Source organism: Zosterops lateralis (genome assembly GCF_965231275.1).
Source record: "Zosterops lateralis genome assembly, chromosome: 1".
Classification (NCBI taxonomy): Eukaryota; Metazoa; Chordata; class Aves; order Passeriformes; family Zosteropidae; genus Zosterops; species Zosterops lateralis.
Genome location: NC_139762.1, coordinates 46,223,193 through 46,241,498, shown reverse-complemented (window position 1 = coordinate 46,241,498; position 18,306 = coordinate 46,223,193). Strand labels below are relative to the sequence as shown.

The 18,306-nt window shown below is 38.2% G+C and overlaps 1 protein-coding gene across 3 annotated transcripts in view; it reads left to right on the top strand.

Annotated features, from left to right (window-relative positions):
- Window positions 1-18,306, top strand: part of TRAK1 (trafficking kinesin protein 1) — a 125,264-nt gene that overhangs the window by 22,362 nt on the left and 84,596 nt on the right. The window contains exon 1 of one of the 3 annotated variants that reach the window (XM_083859904.1): window positions 1,433-1,558. The exons of 1 other annotated variant lie outside the window; for it this stretch is intronic. In XM_083859904.1, coding sequence (XP_083716030.1) covers window positions 1,473-1,558 — 86 coding nt within the window. In that variant the 5' untranslated portion in view covers window positions 1,433-1,472. Of the gene's footprint in view, window positions 1-1,432; window positions 1,559-18,306 lie in introns of those variants that run through there. One more of the 3 variants, XM_083859905.1, reaches the window with a different exon arrangement.

Genomic DNA, 18,306 nt, shown 5'->3' with positions numbered 1-18,306 from the left:
ATCCACCATTCACCATATGGTGAATTGCAGCCTGCTGTAATCATAGCCTGATACTTGGAACAGTTCTGCACTTTAGTATGTCAAAACTTGGATTCAGGACTGTTGTGAAGCAGGAAAACAGTGGTGTGAAAAGATGCTAGGAATACCTGGAGCTTCATTGATCAAGTAAATGACACTTCATGTATCTTAAAGGCTGGATGTTATCCAGTCATACAGTTATGCTCAGTTTGGAACTGAGGAATAATCACAGAATCACAATACTTTGGGTTAGAAGGGACTTTGAAAAGGATGTTTTTTATTTGAGTAGAGTTGCCAGCAGCAAAAAGCTTGATGCAGTGGGAAGCCCTGTGAGTAACCAAATGATGTAATTGTGAGTCTTTTGATTAATTACAATTGAAATTTTAAAAATCTATTTAGTTAGATATGATGGGGGAGATGACTTCTAATAATCAAGATCAGATGAGAAATGCCTAAAATTGTGTTATTTGTCCTTATGTCTGAAGGAACATCTGGTTTGGAATACTTTTTTCACGGAGGAAGTTGCATTTCATATCTACAAAGATTCAAAAGTTTATCCTTGGTGCAGGCTTGTCCCTGGAAGACTACGTTTACACATCCTTTGTTTTGACACTGTTTTCAGTTAGATCAGTCCACAAAAGAAAAAAATAGCTGCTCGGAGGAGAGGTGGCTGCAATGGCAAGCTTGTCCTTAGTTTGAGGGAACAAGAGGCTGGCTGAGAAGAACTATTGAGGCTTGTCTTGGAGAAGAAGTTAAGAAAGGAAATTCCTCACAGTTTTCTTGAGGATTAATAAAATATTTCCAAATTCTTAAAAGTCTGGTGAGGTGACAGGTTGTACCCTACATAAATATGTCATTTTGAGAAAGTCAGAGTTTGTGACTGGCTTTATCTTGAAGAGTAAATTCAGGAAAAAGAGATTTAATTTGTTGGAGTACATGTGTGATTGCCAGATGAGCTTGTAGCTCTGTTCTCTCATGAATGTTTCATCACATGCAACAGAAAGCCTTAGTCTTTTGAGGTGTATGCAGTTTTAAAGTATGGCTTTATTTTGCTCTTTGGATAAATCTTATTACTTTTGTGGAGACTCTGGAAACACTGCAGTGTTTTCCTGATGTTTAGAAGGAAAATATTTGCTACCATCTGTTCTGTCCAGAGGACTTTTGTATATGGTTGTCTATATAGCTTTGTTCTCAAATTAAAAGTTTTGGATGTGGTTACAAATGTAGATATTGTAATATGGGTTTAAAAGATCAAGGTTTTAATGTGGCAGACTGGAAAGAGGAGTAGCCTAACCCTTTTTGATTCAGTTTGGTAGTTCATGTAACTGCTCTGCCAAGAGAGGGCGAGGAAACTTGCGCATGAGCCAAAGTTAAAATTGCATTCAAATGACCTTACAGCATCAAGAACTGTTCATGTGGGGGAAGCACAAACAGAAGCAACACTTGCTGGCCAAATGGTGAGATTCTGGTGGGTAAAAGGAGACACAAGAAAGGAAGAATGCTATGCAGATGGTCAGGAGCAAAAGGAGTTGAAAACGAGGTACAGCAGGGGCGGTTATGGAGCCATAATCCCTCAATACTGTTTGTTGCTCTTAGAGCTGAGCTTTGACTGTGGTGTGTATGTAGTGTGTGTGCAGAAGCATCGCTGGCCATGTTTTAAATTAACTCAGACAAAAGAAAGAAACATGGCAAATGCCGCTTTAGTACTTTTCATTTTCCCTTACTCAGCAGTTTAGCTGAATGCTGTTTTTCAGCTGTTGCACTGCATAACACTGCCCGGCATCTTTCTCAAATACTGCTGACCTGAGTGCTGTTGTGTTCTCAGATGCAGCTTTAAACCAGTGGAGCAGGGGTACAGACTTATGCTCTGGTGTTCAAAAGTAGGTTAGTGACAGTGCATTCTGCTTCAGTGGGTCAAGGATCACTGTTTACTGTGCTTGGCTCCCTCCCTGCCTCCATGTCTAATGTTAGTAAACTGGTGTGTTATTTACCACCATGAGATTTTTTGAGAATAAACCAGACGAAATCTGAGCTAATATTTTAAGGTTACAGATAAAACTGCTTTGGGCATCAGGTCTCTTAAGTTGTGGTATTATTGTTAAATATGTGCTATGTTGCACACTTCTGCAGGCTTTCAGCTGCAAAGAAATTGCAGTTATTTGAGGTGCATGTATTGTCCTATATTTGTAGGACAATTAATTTGTCACCAATTTCTGTTGGCAATCCTGGTGTTAATATTTATATGCTATGAGTATTAATCTTTGTATATTCTGATAGGTAATTTGATAGCTCTTAGCCCATTTATTGAAGCATGCCATTATTGATGCCTGTCTAATTGGGATCCTGGACTTCATTCTGTTAAAATAGAAATTTTTACAATATAAGGAACTTAGACATGAGTGTTTCCTTTGAAACATGAGGACTTGGACTAAGGTTGTTGTCATTTTATTAAGCTTATTTTCTGGATATGATTTGAGTTTGCTTTTCTAATTTGTATTTAAATTCAAAACCAGAACTTTGAAACAGAAAGAAAAAGCAAATCAGTTCAAAATTATTCATGAATTAGGAGCAATATGAACTGTTTTCTTTGTAGGACTTTTTTTTAAGAATAGTTTTTAAATCAAATGGCTCTGGAATATTGAAATGCTGTTGGAGAGTTACATTCTTACATTCTGGTGGCTGGAAAGCAGGGAAAGCCCTTTAGATTTTTCCTCCCCAGCTTGATCTTTTTTGCTATAATCAGACAAGGAGCAACTTTTTGTAATTTGCTAGTTCTTTTTGCTGCTGCACAACTTGGCTGTGTCTGAACTCCATGAAAAGATAAGTATGCTTGGTGGATTTGTAAAAAAAAAACAACCCTTGCAACTGCTTCTAATCAAGTTTAACTTCATTTTTTACATGTTCTTTGTTACAAAAACCATTTCAGCTTCCAAAGTAGTTTAAAAGGCCTTTTTGTCTTCGGGAGCTTTTGAGCTTTGGAACAATGCCCATAAATAGCTGTTCCTTGCTCTGTGATTGACTGACTTGAAGGAAGCTGACATTTCTTAATGAAAAGCTTTGCATTTTAAAACTTTATAAATACTTCGGATGTGGACTACCTGTGATACCTAAAGTCCTTAACACACTGAAAAATCTCAGTGCTACAATTGTTTTCAGACTATCGTAGGAAAGCAAAGGGAAGGAAACGAGATGTTTTTGTAGAGCTTTTAGCATCTCTGACATGACGTTGCAAAGATTGTAATTGTAGTTGGGCAGAGATGGAGCTCAGATCAGGAAGAAAGAATACCCGTATTGTTGGTTGTTTTTAATTCCCCTTTCATCCCCACTGGTTCAGGTAGGATTATATTGCAACAGAATTGCACTTAAATTCTAGTAGAAGCCCATATCCTTAGGGAGTAGACTAGAAAAAAGTCTGAAGTGTTCTTGAGTGAAACACATCTGATGGATTGGCTCACTTTTTTCCCCTTTTGTAAATTCACATTTCACCTTCTGATAAAGAACATAAAGGTACAGTGAATACAATGAATTTTTCTCCCCATTTACTTAACTTACCCACATTTGTTTTTTCTTTAAGATAAGTCTACTTCCAGTAAGGTGCTTGTATTCATCACAGAGTGGCTCAGGATTTCTTCCCACTGTTTTTTGTTTATCTCTGAAATACAGAGGAACAGCTGCCTTGCACAGGTGTTGAGCAATTTTCAGTTTGTAGAGAGAGAATCTTTTTGCAGGAACGTTTTAAATATTTTCAACAGACTTCCTTCTTCTCAAACCCTAAACCCCTCCCACAGCCCACTTTGTGTATCCCAGGTGTTGCTGTTAAATGTATGTACTGCTATGAAACGGAGTGCAATTGAAAGAAATGTTTCTTACTGGTTAACTGTACTAGGAAGGAAAGTAGAACACAGATGAAATTTATGTCAAAGTTGCTATAAGAAACAGAATGTCTTGTCCAGAGAGCAGTTTGTTTCTACACACGTGAAGGGAGCTTGGATGAAAGCAAACAGTAGTTCTGTACTAAAACTTGCAGTTTGTACAGACTAGCAAGGAAATAGCATAACTTAAATGTTTAAACAGAACTGAAAGTATTGGGACTGATTTAGAATACATTTACTGGCCTTCCTAACTAGGATTTCTAGTTGGAATTATTCTGAGACAATTCAAATATGAAATTAAGGACTGAGGAGGATGTGTAGCCTTTTAGAGCAGTAGAGTTTGCCTTCAAGTCATCATGAGGCTGCTACAGGAATTACTGGGAGAACCTGAGACTTAGAAGGGATAGGAGTGTATTTCACCTTTTGGGTTCCGTGTTGTTAGATTTTTAAGTACTGAAACTATTTTCTCATCAGCTATGATAATTTTTTTGCCTTTGATCCCACCTCATGCTGAAATCCTTTTGCTTTAAAAGAGATGAAATGTGCTTCTGATGTCCTGTGACTTCTCACACGAGGTTTCATCAGAGAACTGGAACTGAAGGTGAAAAAGGTAGCTGACAAACTTTCAGTAGAGGAGATGCAGAAAGAATAGCTGCCTAGTTAGGCTCTAAAAATCATGTGAACTTTAAGCCACTCAAGTGCTTAATTTAGTGGAAGACTGGCCTGAGAGGCTTAATATAGACAGCTCAGATATCATGTGGAAATTCTAATATAGACATGTATTGATATAAGAGACCTTGAGCTTATTTTTATTTGTTCCTGATCAGATCAGTTTGTTTGCTTCCTTTCCTTAACTGCTCTCATTATTCTCTGGAAATGCAGTAAAATGGCAGCTGTTACTGCACAAACACACCTGACCGTACCAGGGAGAATGAGAGAAAATTGGCCTTTGGATACTTGTTTGTATCCAAACAAACAAATCACTTGTTTTGATTTGCTCAGCTTTCAGTGGAGTCTTCAGTAAACTTTCTTGGTGCTCTTCCTGATAACTTTGAGAATAAGTGAAATAAGTAGTGACTCTGGTCAGGATATCCTGCTGCTGAGAAGCATTAGTGACTTCTGAAAGATGCAAAGTCACTGGGATTTCTATTCTTTTTCCTTTTTCTTTCTCTTTATGTCTTAGAACTAGTTTGTTTGTTTGTCTCCCAATCTTGTGGCTTCAAATTATAGCTATTACATCAACAGCCCAATGATTTTTAACTCTGTTCAGAAAACTCCTTGTTTCTTGCCTGGTCATTAAGAAAACAGCAGTAGGAAGGTCACAGTGTAACTGATGTGACTTGCCCTCTGATGGAAGTGTCATGGGAAAAACAAATGGATGGATGGATTCCCTCTGTGTTTACAGTAGCCATGGAAAGTTGTGCTTTGTTAAAATCTCCATCAGGCTTAGGGAAAAAAAGCCATGCATAGTCTTAAATCATTACTTAAAAAAACCACCACAAACCCACATTTTCAAGTATCGCTCTTACCAGAAATTTATTTGGGATAAAATCATACTGTTGGTTTGGAAGCAGCTGGGGATTTTAACTGTACAAGAAAAAAATGTATCTGGAGTAGGTGGTGTTGATATCACTCTGAGTCTTCCTAAAATTACAGTTTTTAATGCAATCACTATCTATGACATGTAATTGTACTTAGGGATCTGTAATTTCATAACTGGCAAATTTCATTTGAGAAGTAATGTTATGAAAGCAAGAGTGTTGTCCTCCATGTGAACAGCTGAAATACCTCAACATCCTGACAAAACCAGAGTAAATTGGACACCTTCATGTTCAAAAACATTTTAAACTGATGGTGAATGTTCCCCTACTTAAGTTCTCTTTGAATAAAGATAATGTCTATGAACCATATAGAATAAGGAGAGGAATAAGAGTCAGACCAAGGCTTTTAGTGGTTGGTTGCAGAGTTTTTGCTGTTGTGACACAAGGACCATGTTGCTCATCCTTTTTAAATAAGTCACAGTATTCCTCTGTGGTAGCATTGAGTGGTAGAAGTTGCCGAAGTTTGTGATCTTCACAGGGAGGACAGTTTTGTGTATGAATTTTCTAAGTCTTGCTTTTTCTGTGTCTTTCTGAGAAGACGGCAAGTTGCTTTTGGATTAAAAAATCACAAATACAGAGTTTGTAAGATGAACAAGTGACTGAGTGTTTTTGGTACTGAAGTACTCCTTCCATTTCATAAAGTGCCATTAAAATTGTTTTCCCTTCTCAAGGCTTGATGGAAACATGCTTTGCATACCTTTTGGAGACTAACTGGCCTTTGATTCTGTAGCTCAGGGCTTTGGGTAATAAAGGATTTCATGTGCGTTTTTCTGTAGTGATCACTGCAGAAGTGAAGGAGCAAAACCTGCAATGCAGTTATCCATACAGATGTGACCTGGGCAAGTCTTTTAATCCCCTGTCTGTTTTATTACTATTTTATAGCAGGAAAAATAACTGAATGTGGAAAGCTTTCCACTTGCTTATAGAACGTTACGTATGTTATTACATGTTGATTCTGAAGACTTCCAGAGAAACAGTCATGGAAGATGCTGAATTACAAAGCAATATATATTTTAGTGCATTAAGTTCAAATAATCAATATGATTCTAATGTATTTAGATTTTACAGTAAATACTGCTTATAATGCAAAATCCTCAACTTTCTGAGATTGCCTGTAAAATATCTATCACCTGGGAAAAAAAATACATGTTCTGTCTGTAGTGGTCATGGACAGGCATGCAGTAAAGGCTTCTCTACCTCAGCAACCATTCTTCAGTCTGCCTTTTTAGTCTCTCTTGTCATCAGACTGAGCTGTGGAGCTGTTACTAAGTTTGCAGAAATGTTTTCCGCTGATAATGTGCATGTCTTGTAGCTGAGAAGTTATTTTTAGCAGTCTGGTGAGACTCTTAGAGTCACTGAGGGACAGAGCCCTGGCGGAGATCTGGAGAAGGGAGCTGCCTGCCAATGGATTGGAATGGGAGAGGGGAAAATGGTACCTTTCATTCCCAACTATCTTTTTCTATTTTTGACTACATTGTTCTTTCCTGGTAACTTGCAAAGAAAAGGCACATTTCCCAGGTTGCTAAAATTGTGTTTGGCTGGGAATAATCTCTGTGTTACTGAGGCAAAATTGGTAGAATTGCATGAGTGGAAACTTCCATTTTTATTATGATGATGTTCAAGGGCTGCCTGGATCTCAACACAAACCTTTTAACTAGAGTGAATCTAACGTGCTGCTTTTCACTCTGCCATAGTGGAAAGGCTCTGACCTGAGACAGTTTGTATGACATCAGAGTTATATTAATCTGTTCACTGCATTTGCTAATATACCAGATCTTTTCCTGAGTGTGTAGTACCCAAGAAAAGTTAATGCAGACAACAGTGCCACTGAAAAAGCAAATTGTTTTAAATTGTGAAGCCTTTAATTTGACCACAATACTCAGCTACAAGCAGCTTTTGAATGTTTAAAATTTGGTAAAACTCCCATGAGGCTCAATTTGACCATTTGCTCTATTTTATTCATAGAACTATTATGTAAGAAGATTATTGAGGTAGAAAAATAGCAGAAAGCACAAGGGGGTCCACCAGTTACATGTTTATGTGCTGAAAGTAGTTGTTCTTTCCAGATGGCAGAGTAGCTAGTGGGACTCACCTAAGTAAATTGCTGTGCTTTTCCTCTCTTCTAGCTTTTTCTTACTTTTAATGTGTGTTTTGTTTTAGTGCTATAATCAAAGGTCACCCCCAGTCTTTCAGTCTCCACATACATGGCTGAGTGAATGCATTTTTCTTTCATGTTTATCTTTGCATAGAAAATCTGTGGGTGGAGTATTTAAAATGGGATTCAGAGTGGTTTGGGACTTCTCTAAATGACATACCTGGGAATGCTGCCACATAGCAGACACATTTCAGTGATGTGTATTTCACTGCTGTAGGACACAAAAGATGAAGTAAGGTAGGCTGTGACAGTTGCTACTGACAGTGTTCATAAAGTAACACTCCATGCAAGAGAAGGTTTGCAGGCATGCTGAAGAGCATCCTTCTTTCTTATTACTATTTTGGGGTAGGTTTTATATGTTCCACCATACTATTTCTTTATAGTGGAATACTGTCATTTATCTGATATGAAAAAACTTCTCCTTTTCTTACTTGAAAATAACTTTGAAGATATTTGTCTGTTTCCTTGGACCAGTCAGGATGGGTTCATGCTGAATGTCATCTTCTGTTTTGACTGGTAGGTGTTGGTCGTGCCCACAGTATTGTGTGATGGCCAACTTTTGTGCTGTATGTACAGTTGTATGGATTTTTAGTGGATCACTGGCTTCATTCAGTGGTGCATTATAATGTCTATATTGTCTGTATAGGATATTTGTAGGAAAGTTTTGCATGTGGCACTTCAATTTTGTTGAGTTGGATATTTTCTGCCTGCTGTCAGTAGATGTACTCTGGATAATTTGCAAACTTGCTTAGCTGAAGTTCGGTTTTATTTTTACAGCTGTTTGTAATTATTCTGAAGCACACAGGCCATAATGGTTAAAACCTGGTAGTTATGGTGGTGACCCTTGTTTTGCAGCAAAGGGAATTGGTGATGAATGCAAACTGTACTATGTTAGTGAAACAGGAAATATTTGATTTTAAAGACTTTGTGGCATATGTGTCTCTGCTGAAGCTGATGATTGTGCTGAATAACATAAAAATGATGTGGTCAGTGTCCTCTCTAGTTGCATTTAACTTTGACTGTAAATGTTCTGGCAGCACTGTGCAGCTGTATTACCTGCATGGATGTTTGGACCAAGGGTAGAGCATGCTTAAATTCCCTTCCTGCTTTCATCTATAGGAATGTACACTGCCACTGTGCAGTAACCCATATTCTACATTACTTTGATGTGATTTGTAAATAGATGTATAAATTCAAAGAACTAAGCAGAATAGATTCATATATCAGTGACGTAGTTGTGATGCATGACTGCAAAATCAAGCTTCTTATTAAATAAGAATAAACTTGTACAAGGGGAAGGAGGAAAAAATCTGTCAAAATTCAAAAACCTGCACCTAAACACGCTCTGGTAAGTCACAAATGCACTGCAGCATAAAGAACATAGTAGTCATTGTTCTAGCTTGTTTTTGAGGTTTCTGTGGTTTCTTAACTGCAATATAAATTGATATCTCTATATAGGCCCTTTGAAAATGAACAGCTTTGTTCTTAAGTGCATTCAGGTCTGAACACAATGTAAAGATTGAGGAAGAATGGAAATCTATGAAATGGCACTATTATGCAAAAGTTTTTTGAGAACTTGATAAAAAACCAAAAACAACCCACCGAAAAACCCAGAGCGTACTGCCAGTTGTTAAGTGATCTGTTGTCTGTGTCTGGACTTGTTTTATATTGTTCTTTCTTACCTCACTGTAGATTTAGCATGAATTATCAGAAATCAGTGAGACCTGTAAAACGCCCTTCTATTGCATATCAACATGACTGTATGAGCACTAATACAGCAGTAGGATTCTGTGGGAGACCATATGGGTGTATACTGTGGTGTTTGCTTGGAGTTTCATGGTCTCTTCCCTGACCCATCTGGCATTCTGGGCAAGTGATCTTAGCCTAGAAAGTTGTGGATTCAAGTCAAGCTGCTGACCTTTTCCTCCTGCTTATTAATAAACCTTCATGTTTCTCCTGCAGTCAGTATATAGAGCAAGGCTGGAGAAGAGCATTTCAGCAGCATCTCACCGTGCCGAGAACGTGGCAGCGTGCCTTTCTTGGGTTGCACAGAGACACTTTGGGCTGGGGCTGTGCAGGCAGCTGCTCTGGAGTCTGTGCTGAACAGCAGCTTTTGAAGAAAGGGCACAAGTGGTGGAACTGCAAACCTGCCACGGAAATCTGTTATAAGAGGGAGAGGTCAGGGAAGGTTCTGGTGCAGCTTGTCACTGCCAACATATTCACCCCAGAGGGGCTGTGCTAGACTCAGTGCTCCTTGAAAGCTGGCTGCCTTTCTAAACTGCAGGACAGTGGCTTATTTTGGCCTTGACCTGTCAGTTGCTGGTGTTGGTGATGATGGAAGTTTACAAGGGAATTACTGCTAGGCTTGAGTCACGGGAAACTAATCTGTGCTTCCTGTTTTGGCCATGGAGATTCCAGCCTAATGATGAATATCAATAGGGTGTTTTTATTCAGTAATGTAAATGAGGTATATACATTCTGGTTTTTCTTCCTTTTCTGTTTCCATGGTGAGGGACAGGTGTGTGAAAACTGAGTCATGGGACCTCACAGAGATATTAAAGTACACAAAAGAGAAATGCAATATTGTAAAGAGAACGTTTTAAAGTGATGGCAGAATGTTTCACTGAGAAGAAGAAAAAATGGTTCTTGGTGGAAACTGGGGGTCTTGCTGAACCCTGCATTTGGTACAGGTGAATAAGCAGTGTATTTCTGAAAACCACACCTGGATCTGGAACAGCAAGGGACGTAAAGGTGATCTAGTGTAGCCACATATCTACTATGCACTAGGAAAAGTTACAATATTTAATTCCATGTATTCTGGTAGAGGAAATACTGCAGTTTTCTCTTTAGAATGCAGTCTTGTGTTTTGTTTCAACTGCTGCATGAACTGTCTGGACTGCTATGTTCTTCTGACCAAAGGCATGTCCAAAAATTTGTTAAACAAAGCTGAAACTTATTTGCGGGGCAAGTGATAGCTCAAGGATCATTGCCATTATTTGGCATACTTTTTAGTGTTATTTCAGCAATTCTTACTGAAAGTTGTTTGAGCCCAAACCCCCAGGGAGATACACTACAATATTTCACCTTGCTTATGCCTAAAGCATGACTAAATTTAAATCAAAAACTTTTCTATATGAACTGAAACAAGTTAAGTAGATTGATTTAGTTTCAGGGAAGTCAGTGCCTACATAGAATATAAAAGTATTCTTCTAAAATTTCTCTTCTAATTGTATGATATGCTGTCCTTTCTACACAAGTTAATTTTTTCCTTCTGCCACATTAAGTTGCAAGGAATTGCTCTCCAGACCTTCTTCCACAGCAAGGGGAGCTTCATGTTCTCTCTTGACAATAAAAGTGATATGATAAAGCTTTGAGGTTTGCTCTAAGAACATACTGGACAGAGAACTGAAAATTAATGAAGACTTAAATAATGAAATTGAGAGTCTCCAAGCACTTTTTAATGTTACTAGCTTCAGTTGTCAAATCTTGGCTTCTTTTTAACTTTTTAAACTTTTTTAGCTCAAATAGGAGTTCATATATCAAATCAGCAACCTATACAGGGAATTTAAGAGTAAGTAGAGAGATCTGTTCCCTTCCTGCACTTATATTAAGGATTGTACTTGTAGGCCTTGTTTTCCATTTTACCTGTTGCTCTTGAAATCTGAATCTTCCACAACTCTCTTGACAGAAGCTCACTTCTTCATGCACCAACAAAAATATGAGTCTTTCAAAGAGACAGACTATTACTTTGGCTTTAGTGATCCTTTCCTATGATCTCAAAATGTATCATCATCTTCAAATATAACTGTGGGTACTTAAAATCCAGAAGCTGTTCCAGTCTTATTACAGTTATTTTGAGAAAACTGAGTATTGGGAATGATAATTTTCCTTGTACTAGAGTATGTATGAGTCAAAGGAAATGAATTCTAATTGTTGTTCCGAGGCTTATAGGACCATTGCTCTGCCAAGTTAAGTCATGAAAAAACATTTTGAAGGAAGACATTTCTAAGCATCATAATATACTTGTTTTGAGAGAGGCTTTCTTTTAAATTATAGATGGGCAACATTAGTGATTTTTAAAATATTTTTCAACTGAATAAAGAAGTGCTTCAAATGCTGAATTTTCCAACCTTGTAAAGCTACATGTTGTTCTCTGCACTTCTACATTTAGCATGTCTCAGTAATATTTTACTGGATTGATTCAATTCCCAAGAAAGTGTTGCTTTTGATACTGTAGCGAAAAGTTCCACTTTGAGAGAAATTTCAGTCTTGCACACAAAGAACAAAATCCTTAACGTATAGGGAGAAGGTTTGTCTGAGAGCTGCTCTCTCGTGGGAAGCTGGCTGGGTTGCATGCCTGAAGCTGTTGGTAGGCTCTGAATGCTTTCTGGCTGGGTGCTAAGATAGAAATAAGTCATAAGGCACGCTGATAAGTGGTGAACTGAATTGGCTGATGCTAGAGCAGGTCAGCTTGTCTAGTCCACTTAGGGCAGTTTTTGGTCTCAATAGAGATTTCCAATCGAGCAGGAGCTGTCAGGGGCAGTTTGGTCAAGTGGTTTCTTACTGCCCATGCCATCAATCTGCTAAGTGAGCTTCAGTGTCCAGGACTGTCTGTTGTGCATTTTGGAGAACATGTACATGCACACGGGAATTTATCTAAGGACAGCTTCAGAAAACGCCTTGTCTAATGATGATCACAACTATTTTCCAGTCAGTTTCCAAATGGTCTGGAACTATTTGATCCATCTGCACTGAGTGATGAATCCAAACTTCTGTTTCTGTGGTTCTTCGGGGAAAGCCACAATGTGGGATTTCGACTTCAGTCTGTATCTAAGTAAGATAGTCTGCAAATGAAGCAGAAACTGAGCTTGTATTATGTTTAATTTGTATTTATACCTCTAGCTTAAACTCTTGTGTAGTTCTCCCCTGTAAGGAGATCTTTTTTTTTCTATTTTGTTTTATTTGGGGTTGGTGGGTTTTTTGTGTGTGTCAAGACTGTATCACAGCTTTGCTCTTGCCAGCTTCATGTTAATGCCCCTTGAATTCTAAAAAACTCTGTTTTAAAATCTTTGCTTGTATGACTTTGACTTTAATGGCACTAAGCCACGAATAATTGGCTCAGTTTCCTAAAATTCCACAGCCTGTTGTTAAGATAAACATTTCTAGGTTCCCAAGAACACAGACACATGTATATGGTAATATACGGATTATACAGAGCAACCTTTAAACAACAAGTTTTTATTTTCCTATTTTATTCTTGATGTTTACACACAAGCATCAGAAGCAGAAAAATTACTTGACAGAATAATTATGCCAGCCTTTAAACTACATTGTAGCCCTTTGAGAAGGGCTGTGAAATGGCTTTGTTTTGCTCTAGCCATTAGGGGAGCTGGAGGGAAGCAGTCCTGCCTTGGGATGATGTGTGTTGAGATGCACAACATAAACAGTGTATGGATGAAAGCATTGCTCCCATGCACACCTAATCAGAATCAGAGATGGCAAAAGAAAACAGATATGAGGCCCAGGGATATTAACAGCCAGTTAAGAAATTGTAGGATGGGCTTTGAGAAACTCTTGTGCACATTCAGAATTGTAAGGCAACTTTGAAGAATGAAGGAGGCTCTCACTGGATTGTGCCAGGTGCTTGAACCCATGGGGAGGCTCACTGCCAGGGAGTGAGGGCAGTGATGCTGGTGAGCCAAAGCAGATCCACTTTGCATCTTACTCAGAGCAGGAATTGGTGGTCTGACTGTCCTTGGAGGTAAGCTTCCCAAAAGTTGTCTCTGAAATTGCTTCTAGCAGCAACATGATATTTAAATTTCTGGGAGGGGAAAAAAAAATGTTCTTACTCAGCAGATGGGGTTTTAATTTGTTTGTTGCTCTTATTTTTTTTTAATCATCTTTTTATATAATTATTCAGCTTAGTCCAAAGCAATAAACTCAGTCTGAAAATAAGTGGATCAGGACACAGGAGTTATGGTGTGTAGGGTTTGAGTTTTTGAGGTTTGTACTTGTTTTGTTGGGGTTTTTTTAAGGGCAGTTTGGAAAGAATTTTGTTCCTCTTATCCCTGCTCTCATTTACTGTGTGCAATAAAAAACAGTAAAGAAAAGCAGCAGTCTTGTGTTATGATATTTTGTGCAAATATTTTCAGAAGGTCAGCTATTAGAATTTGAAATAATGACACTTTTTTCCAATCCTGTAAATCGGTATTTTTTAAAATTTAAAACCAACTCCATGTAGACTCTTAGAAGTCATTGCAGTGTGAGAAATTCCTCCTGTAACAGAAGAACAATAGTAATGCAAAACAAGATTAAAATTCCCCCCTCTCCCTCAGGTTTTAAACCATGATAAATATTTGGTTTGAGCCAGTCTGTTCTTTGTTTAGAGTTACTTGACTAAAACTCTTGGCCTTAACTTGCTGGCAATTAGGTCTATTGTATTTTTGATTAAACAGTGGTGTAGTGGAGGTGGGAAACCAACATGCTAGCATGGTCTTTTGGCTGTCTTCCCCGCTCTTTAGTGTTGCCCTGAGGAGCAAAGTATGGCTGGGCTTGCTCATCAGGGGTTTAGCTTGGAATGGGAACAGATTTTAATTTGAATATCTTTACTGCCTGCTGTCTTTGGGCCAGCCATTTTTCAGTGAGTTCTTGAGGGGGTTTGTTTTGTTTCCCCTGTACAAGTAGCTAGTTCATGTGTCTGTAGTGCATTTGTGACTCTGCTCTGCTGCTGGGAAGTGCTCTCACTGCTCCTTCCTGTGGATAGAAAGCAAGCTCTGCACTCAAGAGCAGAGACAGTGGTGTTCCCTAAGCTGCTGCAGTTCAGAGGGTTTGTGGTAATCAACAGCTCTCCCCAACTAGCAGAAAAGCTGTACTGAAAACCTTAATTAGAAAGCCTTTGAGGTTTGTGGAGAAGTAAAGAAGTGGGGAGTTCCATTCTCTTGTGGTGTATAAATAAAGAGAACTTTTCATATTTCTGTTATCACTGTTCCCACTCATTATTTCAGGACCTGGTTTGTTGTTGGTGTAGTCATTTTCTCCGTACCTGAACTCTGACAAATCTTTGATACTTGCCTTTTTTGGTAGTACAAGGAAATATGCTGGTAGACATGGTGTCTATGTACCAGAACTGATGCTCTTGTACTCTAGCTTCTGTGTTCACTGTGTTTGAGCCTGGAGTCCATACATACTAAATGTAACAGCAGCCTAATCCAAAATTATTTGGTTAGTTGTTATGTTTTGCTTTTTTTCAGTCATGAAATCTTATCTTCAGCAAGTACTGGTCCATGCCTTTTGGACCTGTCTCATGGTGATCCACCTCAGTGAGCACCTTGCACATGCATGGGTGTGAAAAGAAAGTACACGTTTGCAATGTTTATACTTTGCATTGTCGTACCTCTGAGCTTTGGTTTCTTTCTTCATGAATTCCTTGTTTGCCTGCACATGCAGTTCTCATACACTCTGCACTAGTGGTGGTGGTTGAACAGCTTTCTCTTTCCAAGGCAGGTACACAGCTGGAGATCTTCCAGCCAGGAACACGAGGTGAAAGGGAATGCACCATTTACATTTTCGCAGTTTTATTTGTTCACTGAGAGAGGGGGATGGTGGGGAGGGCATGGGTTTTGGCCTATATTTAATAAAAGGAGAGGGAGCTGTTAAAAACTCCTGGTGTAATGTGAGCCTTACAGAAGGAAGAACTATTTATAGATCTCTGCAATATTTGCCTGAAGGAACTTGAGAGCAGAGTGGGGCAGTGTTACATAAAGCTGGGTGAGAGCACACTTGTGCCCTCACAGCTGCGAAGGTCAAACCCAGGGCTTGCCTTACAGTAGGCTTCCACTCTCCCTTGCCTGGAGGGGAGAAGAGACTGATGGGCTCCTTCTGAAGGCCAAATCCTAGTGGTGAGAAACTTTGGTTTGTGGAGAGCAGTGGTGTGGTTTTTTCATTTAAGAGGATTATTATTTGTGATGTTTTGATTTCATAGGTTTTTTTCATCATGAGAAAACATGACTGTCTTGACTGATGACTTAATGGTCAAATAAAGCTAAACAAGGTCACAGCAGCAGCTTTGGGGACCTTGAGAGTGAGATTTCAAGCTGTATGTGGTTATATTATGGTTTAAGCAGCTTTTTAGTTGTTGCTGCTGCTATTCTGTTGTTTTTTTTTTCTCTAGTGGTGACTTTTTTATTCTAAATGATGTTACCATGCCACTGGCAGTTAACCAGGTATTGTTCTGATTTTGGATGTCTTCATCAGCTTAATTCTTGTTTGTTATGAGGCTTTATTAAAGTGATTTTACAAACCCTTCAGATCTTTAGCTCGAAAACATTTTTTTATAGTTTCATAGGCAGAAGAGCCTTTCTTAGGGAGGCATATACCTTGAGAAGATCCTTCATAGTATGTGGCATTAACACTGAGTGTTGATACTTTTTTGAAAGATTGCATTTGGCTAGGTCAAAGCATTCCTGACCTCACAATGAAGGAGAAAAAATCCAAACCCAGCAAAAAGTATGGGATATTATCTGAATATACTATAAAGCTAGGAAAGTTAGGCAAGAAGTTTGATTAAAATGACCTTGAATAGCTTTAAAATTTTGGATAAGGGTGTAGTCTGGAGTTGTCCAAGATGTTTGTCCCTTTAGTTTTTACTGTAAAATTTTTGGAACTCTCATAACATGAGAAATACAGAATTATGTAAAATGATTGAAGGTAAATAAAGAGCTTCTCGCATTCTATCACTCATCTATGATGCTTAGACTCCTTATATCCCTTGAATTAGAGGTTTTAACTAAGCAGTCAGCATGCTGCATGTTTAAAAGGCAGCTTCTGAGCAGAAGCTAAACTCTATGGTTTATAAGAGGATATATACTAAAGCACACAATTAAAACAACTCAGAAAATTATTTATGATTATACTCAGTCTTTATCTAAAAGTTAAACAGTTAATGTTTATCTGTGTGTATGTGTGAAAGCCAGACTTTCTGCAAATGGTTGTTTCTTCAAGGTTTGACAGTGTATTTAAATGGAAGAAGGCATTTTGCCTGGCTTTTGAACCACCCACTTAGCGAAGAAATTGTTTTTAAATTAATAAAACCCCCAAACTTTTATAGATTCAGAATGTGCATTATGAAAGAAATAAGAAGTTGAATACTTAAAGCAATTTAAAGTTGTTTCAGTCGATTATTTTCCCAAACAAGAAGGGTGAGTGAGCATATTAATCTTTTTACAGATGAGACAGACATATAAAGACATACATGGCTTTGATTTGCTTCATTGTCTAAATGGAGCATTTTACATCTGAAGATTTTTTTTTTTTGGGGGGGAGGTAGATAAAAACTTTGAGGATTCTTTTAAAACAGCATAGTAAAACTTACCAGACTTAGTTTAAAACAGAGGTGTTTAGTAGATTTATAACATGATACAGAAAACAAGGAAGGATGTTTCTGGTGGGACTCTTTCAAGTACATAAAAGGGAGGAATTTGCACATTCTAAAACCCTCAGATGTGTTTAAGCAGCAGTTAGTACTTAGTAAATGAGAATTAGTGAATTAGTAAATGAGAATACAGGATCAGGGCTCTGAAGCTCCAGGCAGATGTGAAGAGTAGAAAGCTCTCTCAATCCCTTGATATCTTGTGGTTCTGTCTAAATTAGCAAATACTTTGGTCAGTAGGGGTGAGTGACTAGATCAAAACACTGAAACTTCCTAAATCTTCATTACTTATTTGAGGGAGTTACTTTAGATTAGATTTAGCTTGTCACCTTGGGCTGAATGTCCCCACTTACCTGTGCAGTTGGAAGCTTCTTGAAGGAGAAAATTTAATAGGTACATGCCGGATGGCTTGTCAGTGATGTAGCCTGTGGGGGTACCTGAAGTTTCATGTCCCTGTGATATAGCAAGCAGCATCTGAAGTGCATCTTGCAGTAGAGTTTTCAGATTCTTACACAAAAGGGAATTGATTGTTCATATGCATCAGAGCTGTTATGCAAAACCAGATAGCTCAAGTAAATGGTTTTGCTTCTGCTCTAAACCAAACAGCATAGTTAAATTACATATGAGAGTATACATAGCAAATGGATGACCTGAAAGATTTTAGTCAGATGTTCTGGAAAGATATTTTTTCCGTCTGTTAAGGAAGTATTTCTTTAAATTGGCAAGGTATTCATAATGTCCCAGTTGCCATTTTAGACTATTGAATAAAAGTAGTGTTTGAATCACAAAATCTGAGCTGGATAATTAAAAATGGTTCAAAGCTCAACAATCACCAAGGGATGCAGCATGTAGCTCTTGGGTAGCACATTAGGAGTTCCAGATTTTTTGTGACTACAGTAGGTTGCTGTTGCTACAATCCAAGATGGTGGCTAAGAATAATGTTTCAAAGTTATGGTTAACTTACTCAGCATTGTTGGACTCCAGGTAAGCACATGGCTGAATATCTCTGTATCATCTTCTGCTTTTGATGGAGGAGGAAGGATTGCATAAAGTCATTTATATGTTTAGATTGAGAGTTAAGTTGAATTTAGCACTGAATGCAGAAAAACTTCATCTCAAATGGCAGTGAAAAAGCAAGTGGTTTATTTTATTTGCTTGTATATGAAATTTGTAATGTATGAGACTTAACCCTTTCCTCACAAAACAAACTGCAAAGAAGAAATGAATAATTTC